This window comes from Trachinotus anak, unplaced genomic scaffold (genome assembly GCF_046630095.1).
Source record: "Trachinotus anak isolate AG129_WGS33_773 ecotype Australia unplaced genomic scaffold, CSIRO_AGI_Tana_v1 ptg000011l, whole genome shotgun sequence".
In the NCBI taxonomy this organism is placed as follows: Eukaryota; Metazoa; Chordata; class Actinopteri; order Carangiformes; family Carangidae; genus Trachinotus; species Trachinotus anak.
Genome location: NW_027273862.1, coordinates 18,931,339 through 18,949,526, shown reverse-complemented (window position 1 = coordinate 18,949,526; position 18,188 = coordinate 18,931,339). Strand labels below are relative to the sequence as shown.

The 18,188-nt window shown below is 42.6% G+C and overlaps 1 protein-coding gene across 5 annotated transcripts; it reads right to left on the bottom strand.

Moving 5' to 3' along the window:
- Positions 1 to 1,127: 1,127 nt before the first annotated feature.
- bdnf (brain-derived neurotrophic factor) lies at positions 1,128 to 16,278 on the bottom strand. Of its 5 annotated transcripts, XM_071490039.1 has the most exons (3): positions 15,665 to 16,278; positions 14,745 to 14,864; positions 1,128 to 2,179 (listed from the first exon to the last, which is right to left on the bottom strand). In XM_071490039.1, exons 1-3 carry the CDS (start codon positions 15,665 to 15,667, stop codon positions 1,349 to 1,351), a joined length of 954 nt encoding a protein of 317 aa, XP_071346140.1. In that variant the 5' UTR covers positions 15,668 to 16,278; the 3' UTR covers positions 1,128 to 1,348. The 5 variants fall into 5 exon arrangements, with proteins under 5 accessions (XP_071346140.1, XP_071346141.1, XP_071346143.1 ...); XM_071490040.1 differs by lacking the exon at positions 14,745 to 14,864; XM_071490042.1 differs by lacking the exons at positions 14,745 to 14,864; positions 15,665 to 16,278 and adding an exon at positions 14,391 to 14,667.
- Positions 16,279 to 18,188: the final 1,910 nt, after the last annotated feature.

Here is an 18,188-nt window from a genome sequence, read left to right as displayed (position 1 = left end):
CTTCATGTACACCCATAGCCCACTTGTACTAGTCCACACTTGTACATGCAGGTGCTTTTCTTGTGGTGGTTAAGTTCTAAGTAATTGTGAAATATCACATCAGCACCTGGAGTATAATTAAGGAAATCTCTGAGCCCCTGTGTATAAACACTAAACTATTAAATCACATAGATTTGTGTTCCAGTAATGTGCTGGTGGGGAGCAGGAAGTGGTTTAGGAGCATTTTCTACTTTTTCTCCTCCTCAAAATAACACTGAATAACTACTAAATATGCATAAATACGCATTCTCTCCACCCATATTGCTTTCCCTCTGCATTACCCAATGCACTGACTCTCTTCTACTGAAAATATATTGAAAATATATTATTTTCTTGCCGCCTGTAAAAACGTAAAACTCCATTGATCGTTTATGGAGCAGAGTTTGTGTACATGCTTGTGTATATGTGTGTGCTGGGTTCCTCCCTGCCTGCCTGTCTGTACAGTAAAGTTTATCCTGCCTAAAAATGCATTGTTGAAACTTTATCAACATTGATTTTGTTTTTCAGTTGCCTATAGTCATTTTTATTTCTTCAAATATTTCAGTTTAATATTGCAAACAACTTCACAACATACAAAATGAATAATATTAACCCAGAAACATGTCAATGAATGAATTTCTTATATATATATATATATACATATATATATACACATATATATATGTATATATATATATATATATATACGTATATATATATATATATATAATTTTTTTTTTTATATATATCTCGTCCTCTGGTGGGGATAAAAAAATAAACAGCAAAGCTTTGACAACAGCACCTTGACATAGTATGTAATTTCAACATTACCTTGAGAAGTTTAGAACAGTAAACAGATAAATTACTTGAGAGGAAAATTGTTTTCTGCTGAATATGTAAACGGAATGTTTTTTGGTCAGCATCATATCCTTTTTTGTAAGTGGAGAATTTCTCAATTCACAATTGAAGCAGCATGCAAGCTTTTGAAGATGGAACTGTCCTCTCTCATTCCTTGCCTGTTTTTCTTCCTTCATTTTCTAATTCTTGGCAACGTCAACAAATCACAATGTCTTGAGGAATGTGATATAGTAATTTAAACTGGGCGCAAATGACTGATCAGATTTTTTTTAATTGTTTACAAGGTCATGAATATGTTCAATAAATAGACTGTAGTATCACTTTTACTGTATAAACTTCATCTTTTTTTACATGCAGTCCATAAAATTTTCATTTGACGGAATAATTTACCCTGTTATGTATATATACAAATAGATATTTTCTCTTTATTCTCTTTTTTAAACTCTTCAATAAAATCTATACATTTTATACACTATCTCCCTCTTTTAATGGTCAATGTGCATACACATGAAGTGTCTATCCTTATAAACCGCCAGCCAATCTTCTTTTTGCTATCCATGGTAAGCGCTCGCACGTAGGACTGGGTTGTCCTGCATTGGGAATTATAATGCCGCTTGTCTATTCCTCTGCAGCCTTCCTTTGTGTACCCCATGGGGTTGCATTTGGTCTCATAAAAGTATTGCTTCAGTTGGCCATTGGGGACAGGGACCTTTTCCATGACGGTAACTGTCTGCCCAGACATGTCTATTGCCGTCTTTTTATCCACAGCTGTCACCCACTGGCTAATACTGTCACACACACTGAGCTCTCCACGCCGCGAGGGATCGGAGTGTCGCCGCACCCTCATGGACATATTAGCGGCGTCCAGATAGTTTTTGTATTCCTCCAGAAGAAAGAGCAAGGGCGGCTCCAAAGGCACTTGGTTGCTGATCATCACCCGCGAGTCGTACAGGTCGACATCCTTGGTCTCTGCGGTGACCACAGAGGATGGGCCCCCACCTCCCTGGCTCTTATCAGCCCCCTGTCCCAGCTGTGCCGCCTCTCCCTCCACCTCCAGCAGCTCCTCTATCACCTGCTCAAACGTGTCTGTGAGTGAGGGCAGTTCCCCGCGCTGGCCTGGCCCACCACCACTCTGTGGAGTCCCATGGCCTCGTGCGGCCGTCGCAGCAGCGCCCAAGTAGCCTTCCGTCCGATGGCCCCGCATGCCCGGGGCGTCTCTCAGGGGCGCAGCTCTCATGCAACTGAAGTATGAAATAACCATAGTAAGGAACAGGATGGTCATCACTCTTCTAACCTGGTGGAACTGGAGGGGGAGACAAAGACAGAAAACAAGAGGGAAGGAGGGGGGAGAGAGAACAAGACAGTTAGTCAAAGAGCATTTTCAATGAAGTTAGCTTATTTTTGATCCATAGTGCACCACGTAAACCTCTCCTCTTATTTACACCCTCTACTCTTTCTTTGCCTGCCAAAAAGAGAGCCAGCTTTGAAATAATCACAAAATGTTTTTTTATTAAACCGATATTGGCACTGTGTCATCGGTGTTTTCAAATTGTTTGCAAACTGTAATCATTCTGTTCCTATGTGAGGTCTGGCTTTGATTTTTATTTGTTGGCAGCAATGCACAAAAGCTGTGCGGAGCATCAGAGAGATCGTTTATTATGAAAGATAAGATTACACAACTAGATGCTACTACATCCTTACAGGCTTGCTATTATTTATGAGCTTTTTTTTTTTGTTACTGGTGTGTTAAACTGTACAGTTTATTTATAGAGTGTGCAAGGATGCGTAGTTTTATACTGGCTTAACTTGCCATTCATCCCTCACTGCCTAACTTATTATCAGTTGTGAAAGCTCATATCTTTTTTTTTTTCAACTTTGAAAAGAACACGCTGGATTTTTTATATAAATTCGGAAAGGCTCTGTAGCCAGTGTGTTGACATAAGGATATGGTTTTGTTTGTTTTGTTTGTTTGAAGAGCTCATGTACCATCTCTTGACTATGACTTTACCCCATGAACAAAATCACCATTAGCAACACTCAGGGAACCTCCAGCATGGACAGCACTTACTGACTGAAAAGAGTGGGAAATGCTGTGTTTGTGTCAGCTCTGACAAACACTGGTGCTGCAGTATTATTTATCTAAAAAAAAAAAAAAAAAACTGGTCTGTGCTCGTAAGACAGGTTTGATACTAAACCTTATAGTCATGAATGGGAAGCAGGAGTTTGTTGAGGGACACTGTTTGTTTTTGGCAGGTGGATGGCGAGAGCACTGCAGGATGAACTAACAGGATGTCATGAGAAAACTGAATGACAGAAAGATGTGTCATCCTCCCCGCACTGTAAAGTACCAATCTCGAGGCTCCGGAGAGCAGCTCACAAGATAAGCAAAGCACTGCCAGGGGAAAAAATAAAGGTGCCACAAGGAGCCAGGTGTAGCCGAAATACTGTACATACATCCTTAACCAGCGAATTGCCTGAGCACATATTCATCCCTTACCTTTGAGAAGCTCTAAGATTCACAGCAAATCAATGAATTGGTGGACATCCAACAGCCAGAGACATAAAAGCAACCATAATGAAAAGAAAATCTAGATCTTGCTTTCCACAGGGGCTCATTTAAAAATAGCCTGGCCGAGGCTTTGACTGCACTCTGCATGTCCCAACCTGATACAGGAAAACACGCCGAGCAAACACTCCGCTGCCCCCACTCAGAATGGACACAAGGACCTTTACAGCAGGGAGGAGCGAAAACCCCACCTTAAAAGCATTTGTTTCATTCTTAATTGGTATCTGGGGCCGTGGCTGCAATTAACCAACACCACTGTGACTGCCATAGAGATATCTCGTCTAAAAATAGATGTGCTGGGAGTCTCACAGTCTCTATTCAGAATATCACATCCTTCTTCTTAATGAGCCACTCATTCCCCGAGCTCAGTGACGTGCTCCTCCAGAGTGTGTGAGTGTATGTGTTAGGGGGAGGGCATGGGGAGGGGCCGGCATGTATGTGTTTGCAGGGAGATTTTTTGGGGGGGGGGGGGGTATTTTTCCTCTCACCAACTAAAACAACAATGAGGACAAAGCTTATTATCAAATTTTCATTAAAAATTGTTATCAAAAGCCTATTCAACATGCAAAAAAATCAGGATTATTAACCGCTGTGCATTGTTTAGGGTTTGGTTCCAATAACCGAGAATTTTCCGTGAGGCTTCCCAGCACAGAAAATCATGTAGGTTTACAGGATTGAGGCCAGTCACGAGCTCTATGTGTAGGATGCATTTAGGCTGATATTATTATCAGCATCGCACTCAAATGGTTCCACTTCCACATGAGGGAAATGAAGGCAGAGGGCTGATTACTGTTAGGCGTCAAACTTCATGCTGGAAATGATGCAGACGAAGAGTGCTGCATCTTCCGTAACAGACCACAGGGGTAATATTGCAGTAGCAGGGGGTGGAGAGACTGCCAGCGTCATTTCGCAGCATAACAACCACAGATGACGTCTCTTCCAGGTCTCCATAGGGGAGAGAATGGAGGGGAGGAGGTTGCTGGGGGTAATGCCACTCAACAGTGTGCAATTGCATACCATTCCCCTGGGTATCCTCACACCGGGAACAACAAATGATTTTATTTCTATCTCTGTGATTTCCTGTTTCCATCAGTACAATCAATATGGCTTATGCTCTCAATCAACATCCTGTTAAAATGTGATAAAGCCAATGAATCATTTAATTGCTATGGGACTGGTGGAGAAGCTCTGGCTTATATCTACTAGAGGCTAAATGTGACAACTGATTGGTTTGCTCTTGTTTTATACATCCAGTGAAGGAACAATTTTATGCGCACTGCTGGATTTTGCAGTTAATAAATAAGCGGCTTGTGAGTTAACATAATGAGCAGGAATAATAAAGCAAGAGAGGAACTACATATGGAGGAATATGATCTACTTTTTGGAGCCTGTGGACCAGTCGTCGTTTAGGCTAGGAAAATTCTAACGGTTGAGTTAGTGGTTGAGTAAAGTGCAGTTTCCTCTATCTAGACTGTTCAAAATATACCTTTTTAAAATGAAATGTAGGTACATCCAACCAATCCAGCCACAACACATAAAGTGTCATCTAATGCACGGCCATCTAAAGATGACAGGTCTTTTGACCAAAAATGTAAATCACTTCAGTGCTGAGTACTGAGATAATAACATGTGGAGCGGAGGGGAATAAAGCCCGCAATAACCACTGCTCAAACACACCTTTATACAAGACAACACACCTAGAGCATGAAACACCCAGAACAATAGGAGCAGCTGAATGCGTGGACTCTACTGTTTGGCTTTGACGTCTCTAGATGACCACCTGTTCATCTGCTTTGAGAGCACGGCTGTATGGCAGGGATGTGTAACTTACCCTCACATTTATTCTTTGTGCCAGGTGGGGATTACAGTGATAAATGTCTCCTTTGACAGATGCTGAAAAGTTTCTCTAAAGCATGAAAGGACTAGCATGGCTCGTATTATTACACATTCAGTAATGTTCCCCAGACTCCCTGCACATGTCAGCACACTTTATGGCTTCATCTTTACTAACAGCGTGCATGATATCGTAGGAACTGTAAGAAGGGAAAATAAACATCAAACAGGAGAGATGAAAGAGGGAAATGTGCCCGCTACATTTGAATAGAAATATGTGACCTATAGCAACATTTGTTCTCGGCCTCTACCACTGCTCCCTTGAGGGCACCCGTCTTTGTTCAATTCCTCAAGAACTGTGTCGGCTAGAGCTATTTACCTAGCAACATGTTTTATCACGTTCAACATGTACAGTGCACAATGCCAAATGTTCATCTTGAAAAAAAAAAAAACATGCAGCACATGATATCAAAATTTCTACCCAAGGACCCCGTGCACGCCACAATGCAGCGCTTAAAAAAAGGCAATTAGAGTTGTCTGCAGTAATGGCTGACACATGTGGAAGCTTGCTTCCTCCAGATCTGTTTTCAATCTGACATAGTTTCAGAGCATGTTTAGTAATAGATGAGCATCACTAAGGGATTATACCTGGCCTCCAGGCCAACCCCGGCCGCTGCCACAGAAAGCCCAGCATTCAGATAGCTGCTGAGTGATTTGCCATCCAAATGAGTCTCTGCCTCCCTCCCACCGTGGGCGCAACAGTGAACAATTCAAAGAATACAGTCAGACCATATAGAGTTTGGTAAAAAATAATGACTGACTCTTGAGGCTACATGTGCATCGCTAAACGTGTGAAACTCTTTCTCTTTTCGCGCACTTAAAAATTGTGTTTGCTTGTGTAATTTTAACAAAAAAGTGCATAGTCCATTTTAACCCGTGAATCGCCAAATTTGAAACCAAACCACCTAAAATAATACCAGTGTACCCACAGCTCCAGATTAAGTGCTGCAGTCCCCAAGTATGCCCACTAGATGGCGTGTGAGACCATGAAATAGTAAGAGCTCCTTCTTTCTCTCCCTCCCTTCACCTCCTTTCCATCTTTTTTCCTCCCTCATATAGATAGATAGATAGATAGATAGATAGATAGATAGATAGATTGATAGTTTTGTTTTTTTCCAGGAGGCACAATCAGTTTTTGTTGTGCATGATTGTAAATACACCAAAAAGTTCACTTATATTAGTCTCAACTCTGACAAGACATTTGCCTCTAATTAGCATTTTTTGGAAAGTACATCATTAATTCATCATTACACCATTATCCATCCAGCCCTAGTGTACTGCTGAACTTATCCCGGGATAACTCATCCCAGGAGAACTTATCCTGGGATAAGTTCTTGGAAAAGATGTTTTCACATGAAGCTGTCACAAATGAGCCAGTTTTCCACCACTCCATAAATGGGACTTTGTGTTAATCCGTGTTCGTTTTCGCCAGTAATGTGAAGTTGCACGGTGTGAGCACACCGCAGTGAGAAGTACACTCACTGTATATTGGCCGACGGAGCTGGGCGTTTAGGTCTCGGGTTTCCTATAAAGTCTTAATGAGTTCATCAAAGTTTTTTCCCCTCCAAACAACATTTTTTTCTCTCTTTCTGTCCGTTCACGGGGGGGGGGGGGGGGGGAGTCCGGGGCTAGATGGGCAAATATAGACAAACACCCTGAACAAAGAGTTTATTGAGCTGTTTACGAGCGTAAAAGGTAAATGTCCAAACGACTCATTCGGAGATTTCACACGGAGACGCGCTGAATTGTTTCCACTTTGTTACTGACTGGAAATACAAATAACCATTCACATTGCTCAGGCTGCTCTAATCATAATGAAACAACAGCCCCCCCCCCACCCCCCTCTTCTCCAGATTACATCTTGCTGAGCCCGTGCTCTCCACTGGAAACCCAATCAACATAATAACTCCGTTTTTTATTAATGAACGAGAGGATAAGGTTACGCATATCCCCTCTCGGGCTGCGGCGCTGTCTGTTCGCAGGATAACCGGGCTTGATCGAGCTACTTTTAGACCCCCCCCCCCTCCCCTCCCCTCCCCTCTTACCTCTCCTACCTCCATCTACCCCCCCCCCCCCTTCCCCAAACACACACACACATCTCTGTCTTTTTTTTTTTTTTTTTTTTTTTTGGCTCAAGCAGCAGCAAGCAAAGCCCAAGTGCCTCAAACAACTCATCGAAAAACAAGCAGACACATATCCTACCTTTTACTGCCCAGTCGTAAAACAGACCATTCAACAGGACAGAGGTGTCATCTGGGATGTTTTGGACAACTCCCTGAGTAATTTACTCAAGCGACTATTTTTCCCTGTCTCTACCCTCCCGACAAGCTTCGGGATATCTCTTCAGCTTTGGAGCAAATAGATTAAATTATTGATGGTGGAAATTGCATGGATGAGGTAATGCACTCCCATGGCTGCACGGCTCCTTTGGAGATCGTCTGAAGCTGAAGTTGTCGCATGCTGAAACGCCACAGCGGCGGCGGCACCACGGGATGAGAGACCTCTGGAGCTGAAATGAGGAGCCTCTTTGCAACTACAGTAACTTTACTACACAATGACGCTGCAACATGTGACCTACCGCTGGCTGACTGGTCGCCACCAAACTCCTGTTTAAACAGCCCCGAGGCGGAACTATTAATGCGCTCTCAGTGAGCATTATGTGCTTTTGTTTGTGCGCATACCGTGCAGCCTGCATCAACACCACAATGTCTGCAATGTACAAAGCACAAGCTACGCCTGCCTTCTTCCGTATTTTTGCTTTCTGAGGCCGAAGAAGTGGCTTTCTTTTTTCTTTTTTCTTTTTTTTTTTTTTTTGGGTTTTGCGTAACAGCGCGTCTCCACCAAGTCGTGATACACTGCGTGCCATTTAGAGATGGCCTATTTGTGTAAAATTAGATATTCAGAGAATTAAAAATAAGCATTTCTTGTACTGGTCTGCAGATAGCGAGGAGCCAAGGAAATTTATATCAATATAAGCTTTAAAAAAAGAGGGTATTTGAGTCTTAAGTATGTATCTGTGAACGTCTTATTTCACCATTTCATCAATTTTAGGCAGAAGGAGTCTTCTTAAATCTTTTTTTTCTACATTCAAGAGCTGGAAGACTCTCACAATCTTCTCATAGCATGTAGGCTACTCTTAATCTTAGAGGAGGCTTATAATTTTGCTGCTGTAATATGGAAGTGGTGTTCAAACATTTGGATGCCAACAGGCTAACAAAGATGTGAACTTATTGAAAACAATTCTGCCTCTCCCTGCTTTCAAAGTGAGCCATCTCCACAACAGATGGATGACTCCCCTGCAAGTGCTCTGCAGTGTAGTAACCAGCTTTCACAGGTTATTATTACCAAATGTCAGCTAAACAAACACGTTTAAATTATATACACAGAGCTTACTCGGAGAATGAAACCGCTTTGCTTCTTGATATGCTGCTTCTCCTCATCAGGAACAAACTGGGGACAATTAATTCCCCTTATAATGTAGAATTCAAATAAAGATGTCAGCGGAGCCTCAACCTTTCAATGGGTGATGAACGTTTGGAAACTCCACCTCTGATGAATACCAGAGTGGGCATAATGGGGAAATAGCAGCTCATTATCCTTGTGACTTGGCCCTAGTCCAGTGCAAAGATTTATTGTGATGTGTTTGCTATATTGCCATCATGATTCTTCCCTGCACGAGCTTATGAGCTGGAGAGCTCCTGTTTGGCATGTAGCAGTATGGGAGTGGATGCTCACACCTGCTTAATGAGTCACTCCCACCTCCAACACACCCGGGGACATGCCAAGATAGATATAGCCCTCCCTGAAGGCTCACAGGAGGTGAGGGCAAACTCTGGATGACAAAGAGTTGCATCAGCAATCACTGAGCGACATGACTCCAAAGAGGATAAAAAAAATGCACACTGCACAAGGGGGCTGTTCCAAACAAGTAATTCATAAATAAATCACTTGGCATCTCATTAGAAGAGCAAAAACAACAACATGGTCTCTCTCATTTCTGCAGATACAGCACAACTGAAGGTGGTGTATCAAGAGAAGTCTTTTGGCGTGCACGTGTCTGAGGCTTGAAGTACTGGATTTCTGAATGAAATGAGGAAAATGTCTAATACTCTGGAGCAAGAAGGAGTTGTGAGCAGTGTTAGGATCTTTTAGAAGAAGGCCACCAGGAGTCTTTCTGAAAACTGCTAAAGCACTATTTCCTTGAAACTGAGGTGTAAGATTTCTGAAGGTTTAAGATTTCTCAATATGGCGCCAGTAACAATGACTTCAAACTGTCTGAGGTGTTGGGTTGAAACCTTTTGTCTTTGCATGCCGTGTGGCAAATTTCTCCTGGTTTCAACCTCCTCATTCATGGCTAAACACATGTGATTTGCACCAACAGTCAGGTAGTTCTCTTCTTGCATCTTCTCCGCACCCAACCTTTTTTTGCCTGTTTGTGCAGCAGAAAAGAAGAAACAACCACAGGAGCTGACAACACGACACACTTGTATAACCTTTCAAGGCTTCTCTTGCCAAATGCGGCACGATGCTGACAGGTCCGCACTGCCGAAAGCTTCACTTAACAAGTAGAATTATGCCTCCTTGCGCGAAAGAGGAACTGTGTTACACGGACGAAATGACATTTTGTGAAATGTCATTTTCACTGGGGATAAAGGAAGGCGATGAGGGTTTTTCGATGAAAGTGAAATTGCATTCCTCCTTGAGAAGAAAACACATCGACTGAGAAAACATTTAGTATGAGGTTGGATGACGTCAAACGGGACTAGGGGCAAGCTGCAGAACAGTTGAGAAAACTCCAGACTGGTAAAAGTAAACTCAGTACACGCCTTTTATAATCAGATGCTGGAGTGAGGAGTTAATGCCATCCCTCCTGTGATGACAATAACCTTTATTGCAATCATCAGGCAGACACAGAGGACAGGTCTTCTAAGCTTCTTATAAGCTCCTCCTTCCACATCCTCATACAGCTGATACATTATGTCTACAGTGGTACAGACTGAAAATCACTCCATAGCCTATTAATCCTCTCTCTGTCTTTCTGTCTCCTTGCTTGAGTCCCCCCCCCCCCCCCCCCCCCCCTCCTCCTCCTCCTCCTCCTCCTCCAAATTCAATATCAGCACAGCATCAATAACCTTTGCTTGGTTCACTGCTGAATGAAAACACACTAATCATGCCTCAAAATCACTTGGAAATGCTGAAATATTTGTAATGAGAGTCCAAGTCTAAAAGCAGGTATTTTTCATTCGCAACACAGGAGGCTGTGGAAAACTAAATCAATGGCTTGAATATGCCTCCTGCTTGGTTTAATACGACATATCCTGCCCCACCATAAGCAACAACAGCTACATCCCTCACCAGATAAAAGACAGAAATGAGATGTTTTCCCTCATGGAAACTGCAAAAAAAAAAAAAAAAAAAAAAGCAACATATAGCCTAAGTTAGTCCAAACGTGCCTCTCTTTGAGCCTGTCTGGAATTACAGGAAATACAAATATATGTGTATATATATGGGCCTATGTGCTTCATTTTCTTGTCGGAAGTTGCTTGCATTCACCGACGTGCTGCATGTTCACATGCTGAGAGAGACACTTGAATGGTTTGCCGGAATGATCGAACATTCGCGCGCGCACACGCACACGCACACACACACGCACACACACACACACACACACACACACAGCATCGTGAATCCTTGTAGTCCCGCAGTGGTTCGACATATAAGAAGTCGTTACAGTCTAAATAACTATATCCACTGTTTATTAGTAACTTATCGCGGGCTTCATCACGCCTCTGTGATGAATAACTGATAATTAAAGGTTCAAGGCTTCGCCTCCTGCCAGAACTTGTTTAAACAAGCCTGCTAATTGGATGAAGGTGTTGGTGATGATGAAGATGATGGTGGTGGTGACTAAAGCAGCAGCAGCAGCAGCGACGGCGGCGGCGGCGGTGGAGGTGGCGGCGGGCGGTGTAGCCTACATTTCCATAATGATTAAGATGATTAATTTTCGCTCTAAATATATCGTGACGTCCACCGAGCAGTGAGTCGAGGTTTCCGACATCTATAGCCCAAAATAATCAATAGTCTATTTATAATTTACAGGCTATCAGACATCAGCTAGGATAAATAGACAAGTTATTGCATTTCATGAATGAAAACATTGTGGCGAAGTGGGCCAGCACAGTCCGAAATCGACATTTATTAGTGATAAATAGCAGTTTAAAAGAAAACGGAACGACCTTAATTGAAAACCAGATTTGGTCAAATCCGTTTAGCCCCCAAAGCGCATGAATTGATCGCAACGCAAAAATTACACACAAAGGCCAACATTTACATTATGAAAAAAAAAAAAAAAAAAAAAAGAAGCAACAAACACATTAGCTGCATGAAACGATCGAGTATATTATTAATGTTATCTTTATTTGTGCGGAATGCATGTTTTTTTGTTTTGTTTTTTGTTTTTTTTTCGTTAAATAAACAGGCCTACCGAGAGAATCTCGTTTGATTTTTGCAGTGAAACCTACCATCAGGTTTGTTATTGACGCCCACCCCAACTCTGCAGAGCTGAGAGTGCAGAGACAGAGACAGAGGGAGAGAGAGAGAGAGAGAGAGAGAGAGAGAGAGGGGAGATTCTCGGTAAAGATAACACACGCGGAGACGCACGCACACAGGCGCGAGCGCACGCAGGCGCACGCCCGCACACAAACGCGCGCAGCCCCATTTATGGACTGATCCGCTGACGTACATTGCAGAAAAGTGCTATAAAAAAACCTTCATACATACAAAGTGTGTCGTGCCACCCCACAGACCCCTCCTAACCCGCCTCCGCTCATCCCTCCTCCTCCACCCAACACGCCCACGCCCACACCATAATCCCACGTCTCAGTAGAAAAAATAAATAAATAAATAAAAAAGAAGAAAATACTGCTACATGGCCAGAAAATAGGCATTCTACTAAGAACCATCTTATATTTATTTAAAAAGAAAAACATTCGGTCGAAGAGGATGCTGCAATAATAAAATAAAAAAAATAAAAAATCAAACTCCCTTATTGCATCTGTGAATAAAAGGCCAAAGATTTAGTTAAAATATCAGATTTTAAAACCTTATATTTACTAAAACCTTCATCGCCTCCTTCGGTAAATTACTGATTGGTCATAATTTGTGCAGTAAACGGGCTTTGTGGGCATTTGTAAGACTGAAACGTGGCTGTTACAGTTGCGACGCAGCCTTTATTAAAGGAGCATTTTTATGAATGTCGGGCAGCCTAATAAGTAATATGATCTATTGTGGTTTCACTGTCATATAAAATGAGGGGTAATAGGCTATAATATGCAGAAAGCGATCTGCGCACATTATATTGCTGGGTAAGAATGACCGAAAACAGCAGCGGAGTCACATATTTCAAATGCAATTAGGAATTTACTGGATATATTTCGTTCTGGAGTAATTTATGTGAAAAATGCAGCCTCCGAGAGGAGTTTTCATTAAAACAGGACTGCCAGTGGGCGTTGGGGCTTTTCTCTCCTCTTTCTGTTGTTTTGCCATGCAATTGCTTCGTCTTGGATCAGAAATCTTAAATCTTTGACCAGAGGAGGGAAAAAAGGAAGAGGAGAGAGAGAGAGAGAGAGAGAGAGAGAGAGAGAGAGAGAGAGAGAGAGGAAATAGACAATATCCACCGCTTCTGCATCGGTGCGAGGCGAAATTTTTAGGCTACAAGTCCTTCAGGAGAGCAGACAAATAAAATCCCAGAGCAGTTTTGCCTGATTGTCATCTGAATGTAAAAGCCTCGTGTGGCAGATCTGACGCGTGCCATTCGTTTTTAACCAAAAAGGAAGAAAGACAGAAAGAAAAATCGATGCCTCCCGAACAACTGCATATCAAGCCATCTTATCTCTCCATCACATTCAGCCATAACATCTGTCAGTGGATGCACTTTGACCACGCCCATCTTTATTGTAATTTCATACAGGAATAATATAACAGCTCGATTACTGTAAAGAAGCCTGGTTTTGGTAAAATACACGAGTCAACGCGATTAAGGATTAATTCATCTTTTTTCTTTCTTTTATTTTCCCCCGTTTTTTTTTTTTTTTTTTTTTCTCTCCATCATTCATCAGCATAGCCTGCGTTTGACAGGTCGACACAGAGCCGTGTACGGACAAAAGAGGGGGTAGGGTAGCAGGTGAAGTGAAAAGCACCTTATGAATGAAACCGTGGAGCGGTCGTAGTAAAAACACAAGTGATTTGATGGCGATGACGGGAGGGGGGGGGGGATGGATGGATGGAGGGAGGGAGGGAGAGAGGGAGGGAGGGAGGGGGAGGGGGGGTGGAGGGGTAAAGAGTAGGGCTATTTTTGGTCGATAACAAAATCCAGAGGGTTTGACATCAAGACAAAACATGAATGCAGAAGATCAAACAAGAAAAAATAAGCATAGATAGACAGACAGATAGACGGATAGACAGATAGATAGATAAGCGGTTTTTCCAGACAATTTTATAATGCACCAGCATCAGTACTCCAGTTCGTGCAGGCTGGAAGGATCACTGCAGCGTCTTAAGTCCCATATTGGGAGCATGATTAGGCACAACGCAACGATTACGCAAATTATGTTGCAGCAGGCGGTGTTCGGAAACTCCAAAAACGCTTCAAGAGCTCCGTTTGAAAAACATCCAAGCACGAAAGCGAGTCCCAGTTTAAACGTTTCACATGACCCAAACCTTAAATGAATGTGCTCGTATCCGTATTTTCTTTAAAAAAAACAAAACAACAAAAAACAAACAAACAAAAAAAAAAAAACAACCTATAGCCCAAGTTCGTTTTTTTTTTTTACACAGAAGGAAAGAAAAGAAAAGATCTACGAGACATTGGTCACCTGGATCGGATTTCATTTCGGAGTTATTTCGGTCACTGATGCCCACAACGATCACACTGCCAAGACGAAGGCTGCATGCTGTAGTGTGAAGCCGAAGTTCATTTTGAGAAAAGCCAGAAGAAGCCCCCGTAAAGACGACAGGAACAAAAGAGTGACAGGAAAACAATGGATTGTGCTCTTACCTTTACAAGGGCTGACAACCACTATGTGCGTGGTTAGATCTCCGCGACCAAGACTTGCATGTCCCAAAGTTTAGCGCAGTGTGGGGGGGCTTATAGGTACCGAGAATGTGGTGTACAAAAGACCAGACGCCCTAACATTTTAAACTTTCACAGAGCTCGACAAAAAAAAAACACATCTCAAAGCACAAGCTCTCAACGGCAAGCGCTTTCCTTTCCTTTTCTTTTCCTCTCTCTCTCTCTCTCCTTTTTCCTGTTTTTTTAATTGCTCTTTTTTTTTTTTTTTTTTCTCCTTCCTCTTTAAAATCCCGTTTATTTTCCGTTTACAGACCACAGGCTCCCTCAGAATAAGCTTACCAAAAGTTGAAAAAACAATCCCAGGTTTGGCAAAGGGGGGGCTGGGAAAAGAGAGAAAGAGAGTTGGCGTCCACTCGGCGTTTTAGTCCATGCACGACTCCGGTGCCTCTGTCCAACGTGCTGAAAGCATAACACAGCCAGGGTAACTATGAGGGGCCAAGAAAATATCTATATACTTTTTGTTTGAGTGCCCACTTTAACTGTTTTTTTTTTTTTTTTTTTTTACTCTGCCGCTTCCCCGCGTCTTGTCACGTGTAAAATCCCCCCCCCCCCCCCCTCTCTTGCCAAACCAGCTTCTGTTAATATTTGATCACATGTTAGTCGGACATTTCCTTCCAGATAACAGCACCTATATCACAAATGCCGGTTCCATACAGTGTATAGTCGCCTCAAAAGGGCTCCACTCTCATGACAGATAACAACTGGCACCGCTGATACTGATCCCTATTGTTCTTAATGTCACGCTTATGACAAGTGTCACAGGTAAGTGGCACATGTTGCTTTTTTTTTTTTTTTAATTATTATTATTATCATCATCATCACACACAGGCTAAAAACAGAACATACATACATGCATAAAATGCAGAGCCCTCACTGCCAACACACACTACAGCCCTCCAAGACAGCCTGTATCCTACATCACATCCACACGTTGCGCTCAGACACAATGCAATATTTCCTTACCTCTCTCACTGTACCGGCATATCCTTAGCCCGAGAAATGCCACACAGTCTTTTTTTTTTTTTTTCTCACACAAGCTCTATCAACATCAGCCCCATCAGACATGGGTCTCGATACTGAGTTTCTCAAGTAGCCACTGAGTCCAACCCTTCCAGCAATGCGTTGCCAGACTAAACAGCAAGCACGACTATTTACTGGTAATCATCCCTCATATGCTGCGTGTTTCCATTGCTACTTACCATTTTCCCCTACGCTGTCCTGGAGATAGAAGTGTCTTAATATCCACTCACTCCAACAGATGCTGGTAGGTAATGTGTCTTGTTTGAAGTCATCATATGAGAACTTCTGCTGTGCTCAGTAGATCGCCCACCACTTCGCTGACTTATGAATCTAATAACCCTTTGCAATATCGGCGTGCTTAAACTCTCTTAGGCAACACCTTGGTGGCTCTACAGTAAAAGACAAATATCAACAAGGCTGCGTTGTCAGAAAAGCTTGTACAGATATACGTAACACCCTCGCCCGGACAACGCCATTAGGGGTCTTACGTGATTGAAATAAGCGACGACAGTCCAAGTTTATGGGGTTACTAGTCCCTGACTGATCGCTCGTTCAACTGCCTCAAACCTTTAAATCCGCCTGTGACAGAGACATAAAAACTTCTGAGACATATTCATATTCACGTGTTGTGTTTTAGACTGTTAACTCCCTCTTTGGCGAAGGGCCATGGGCCCATTACGCATACGCACAACTGGTCATTTAGATTATTCTGACACGGGCGATGCACAGCCAGGTCAGCTTTACGACACAAATATCACATTATTAGCGCCCCTGTGCCTGCCTGTCAAGTTCTTGAGGAACTTGTTGCTGCTCAAAATGACCCCCCCCCCCCCCCACCCCCCCTCCGCCCCACCCCTGTGCTTTCTGTCTCTTCCTTGGCTGGACAAAACACTCGCGTATATACTTACATTGTCAAATTCTGTCAAAGTGCTGCGTTTTTGTTGTTGTTGTTGTTTTCGGACAGATACAACAGTAATCAAAAAGTTAATCCACGTCCTCCGGAGCCACAGTTACACCGGGAGAAGCGATCGGAGCGTTGCAAGTCAGGGGAAATAATTTTCGATCAGGAATATCTGGAAGTTCAAAGGCGAAATCTGTTTTCAGTAAAATTCCATCAGTTGCACTGCCAACACTCAGCCATCTGATTGTTATGCAGTGACGAAGCGCTGCGCTTGCAAGTGAAGCCCCAAATGTACTAAGTAACATGAGTAATAGGTGATATTTGCCTGACTCTTTGCCAGCATCCCAAACTTTCTACAGTGTTTGTAAGAAAAGTGTCATTCTTGTGTCAGAAATGACTTTGTTTTTGGTCATAGTTTATGGAAATCACGCTGCATGCGTGGAGCGTTAGTGGAACCTGTAGGCGTTCGTCTGCAAAGAGACAATAGCACCCACCTGACAAATCCTTGGATTTCTCTCACAAAACAACAAAAAAAAGCTGCCCATCAAAGTGTTTTGGGTAACTCGATGCCACTCAGACCTGCTGCTCTGGCGCACACTTTGCCTCCTGCCTCTGTACGTGAATCATGGGTGTAAAAGGAGGCAACACTGTCCCTTTGTCACCACACATGCACTGATTTGATGCAGCTTTATGACTAGAGAGAGAGAGAGAGAGAGAGAGAGAGAAAAGATACAAGTTGCTGTGTTGTCAGACTCACTCATCAATATTGTAGAAAAACTTCTAACACATTTAAAAAAAAGTCTTTTCTTGGCATATATAGTTGATTCTAATTTGGTCTGACTACGCATGTACTCTGTCATCTTGCTTGTAGAGGCAGTGGCCAAAAAAAAAAAAAAAAAGACTTATTTTCTGTTCAGTTTGTGTAAATACATTTCTGTCTTAAAGACACAAGATGGCATAATCAGATAAAATTCGAATCTTTTTTATTATAATTACTATTTGCCAGTGAAGATGTACTTTTTCATCCACCGTACAGGCAACAAGTGCTGGACTTGAGAGTCACACATAGCTTATCATCCTTGAACTCACTCCTTTCTAAATGTAGGTTTTTCACACAGTGGCTACTCATTACAGGCTACTAATAAAAAGGAGTGACGTAAAGAGAGAGGTAACACATATCAGCTTGGCATGGACAGCATGCTGAGGATGAACAATTCCCTTCATTGGCTTCACATGATTAAATGATTAGGATGTATGTGTCCCATCACCTCTCGGGCTCCTACCATCATCCTACTCTCAGTCCTTTTTGCTTCCTGACGTGGTAACTTGACTTGCTCCTACTTGTGATGTTGTTAACACTTCCTCTGCTCCCACAGCTTTTCGCAGACTCTGTTACTGACTCATGCTCGTCCCTTTTCCACTATCCATGCCCTCCCCCGCACTCTTCACCACAATATCTTATGGCTGAGACCGAGGTCACAGATCAATCACTTCATCCCCTGGGCTGCATATGACTGCATGGCATTTTGCTCTGTGGTCTGCCAAGATACTTCACCTCTTTTGAGCTTACTCTCGGAACTTTTAAGTGTTTGAGTGGAATTTATTTTGGCAGAGGGAGAGTTATTAAGATGTGTGGCCAACGGGCTGCACTGCGGGATAAATTTGGAGATGAATGTACACCGTTACAGATCTTTGTGGTCTGTAAAGAAAGACTGAGATTGTTGTGGATATCGATGTTCATTAGGTACAGTAAACACAGCAGACAAGATGCATGATGTAAGAATAATAGCGGGAATAGTCAA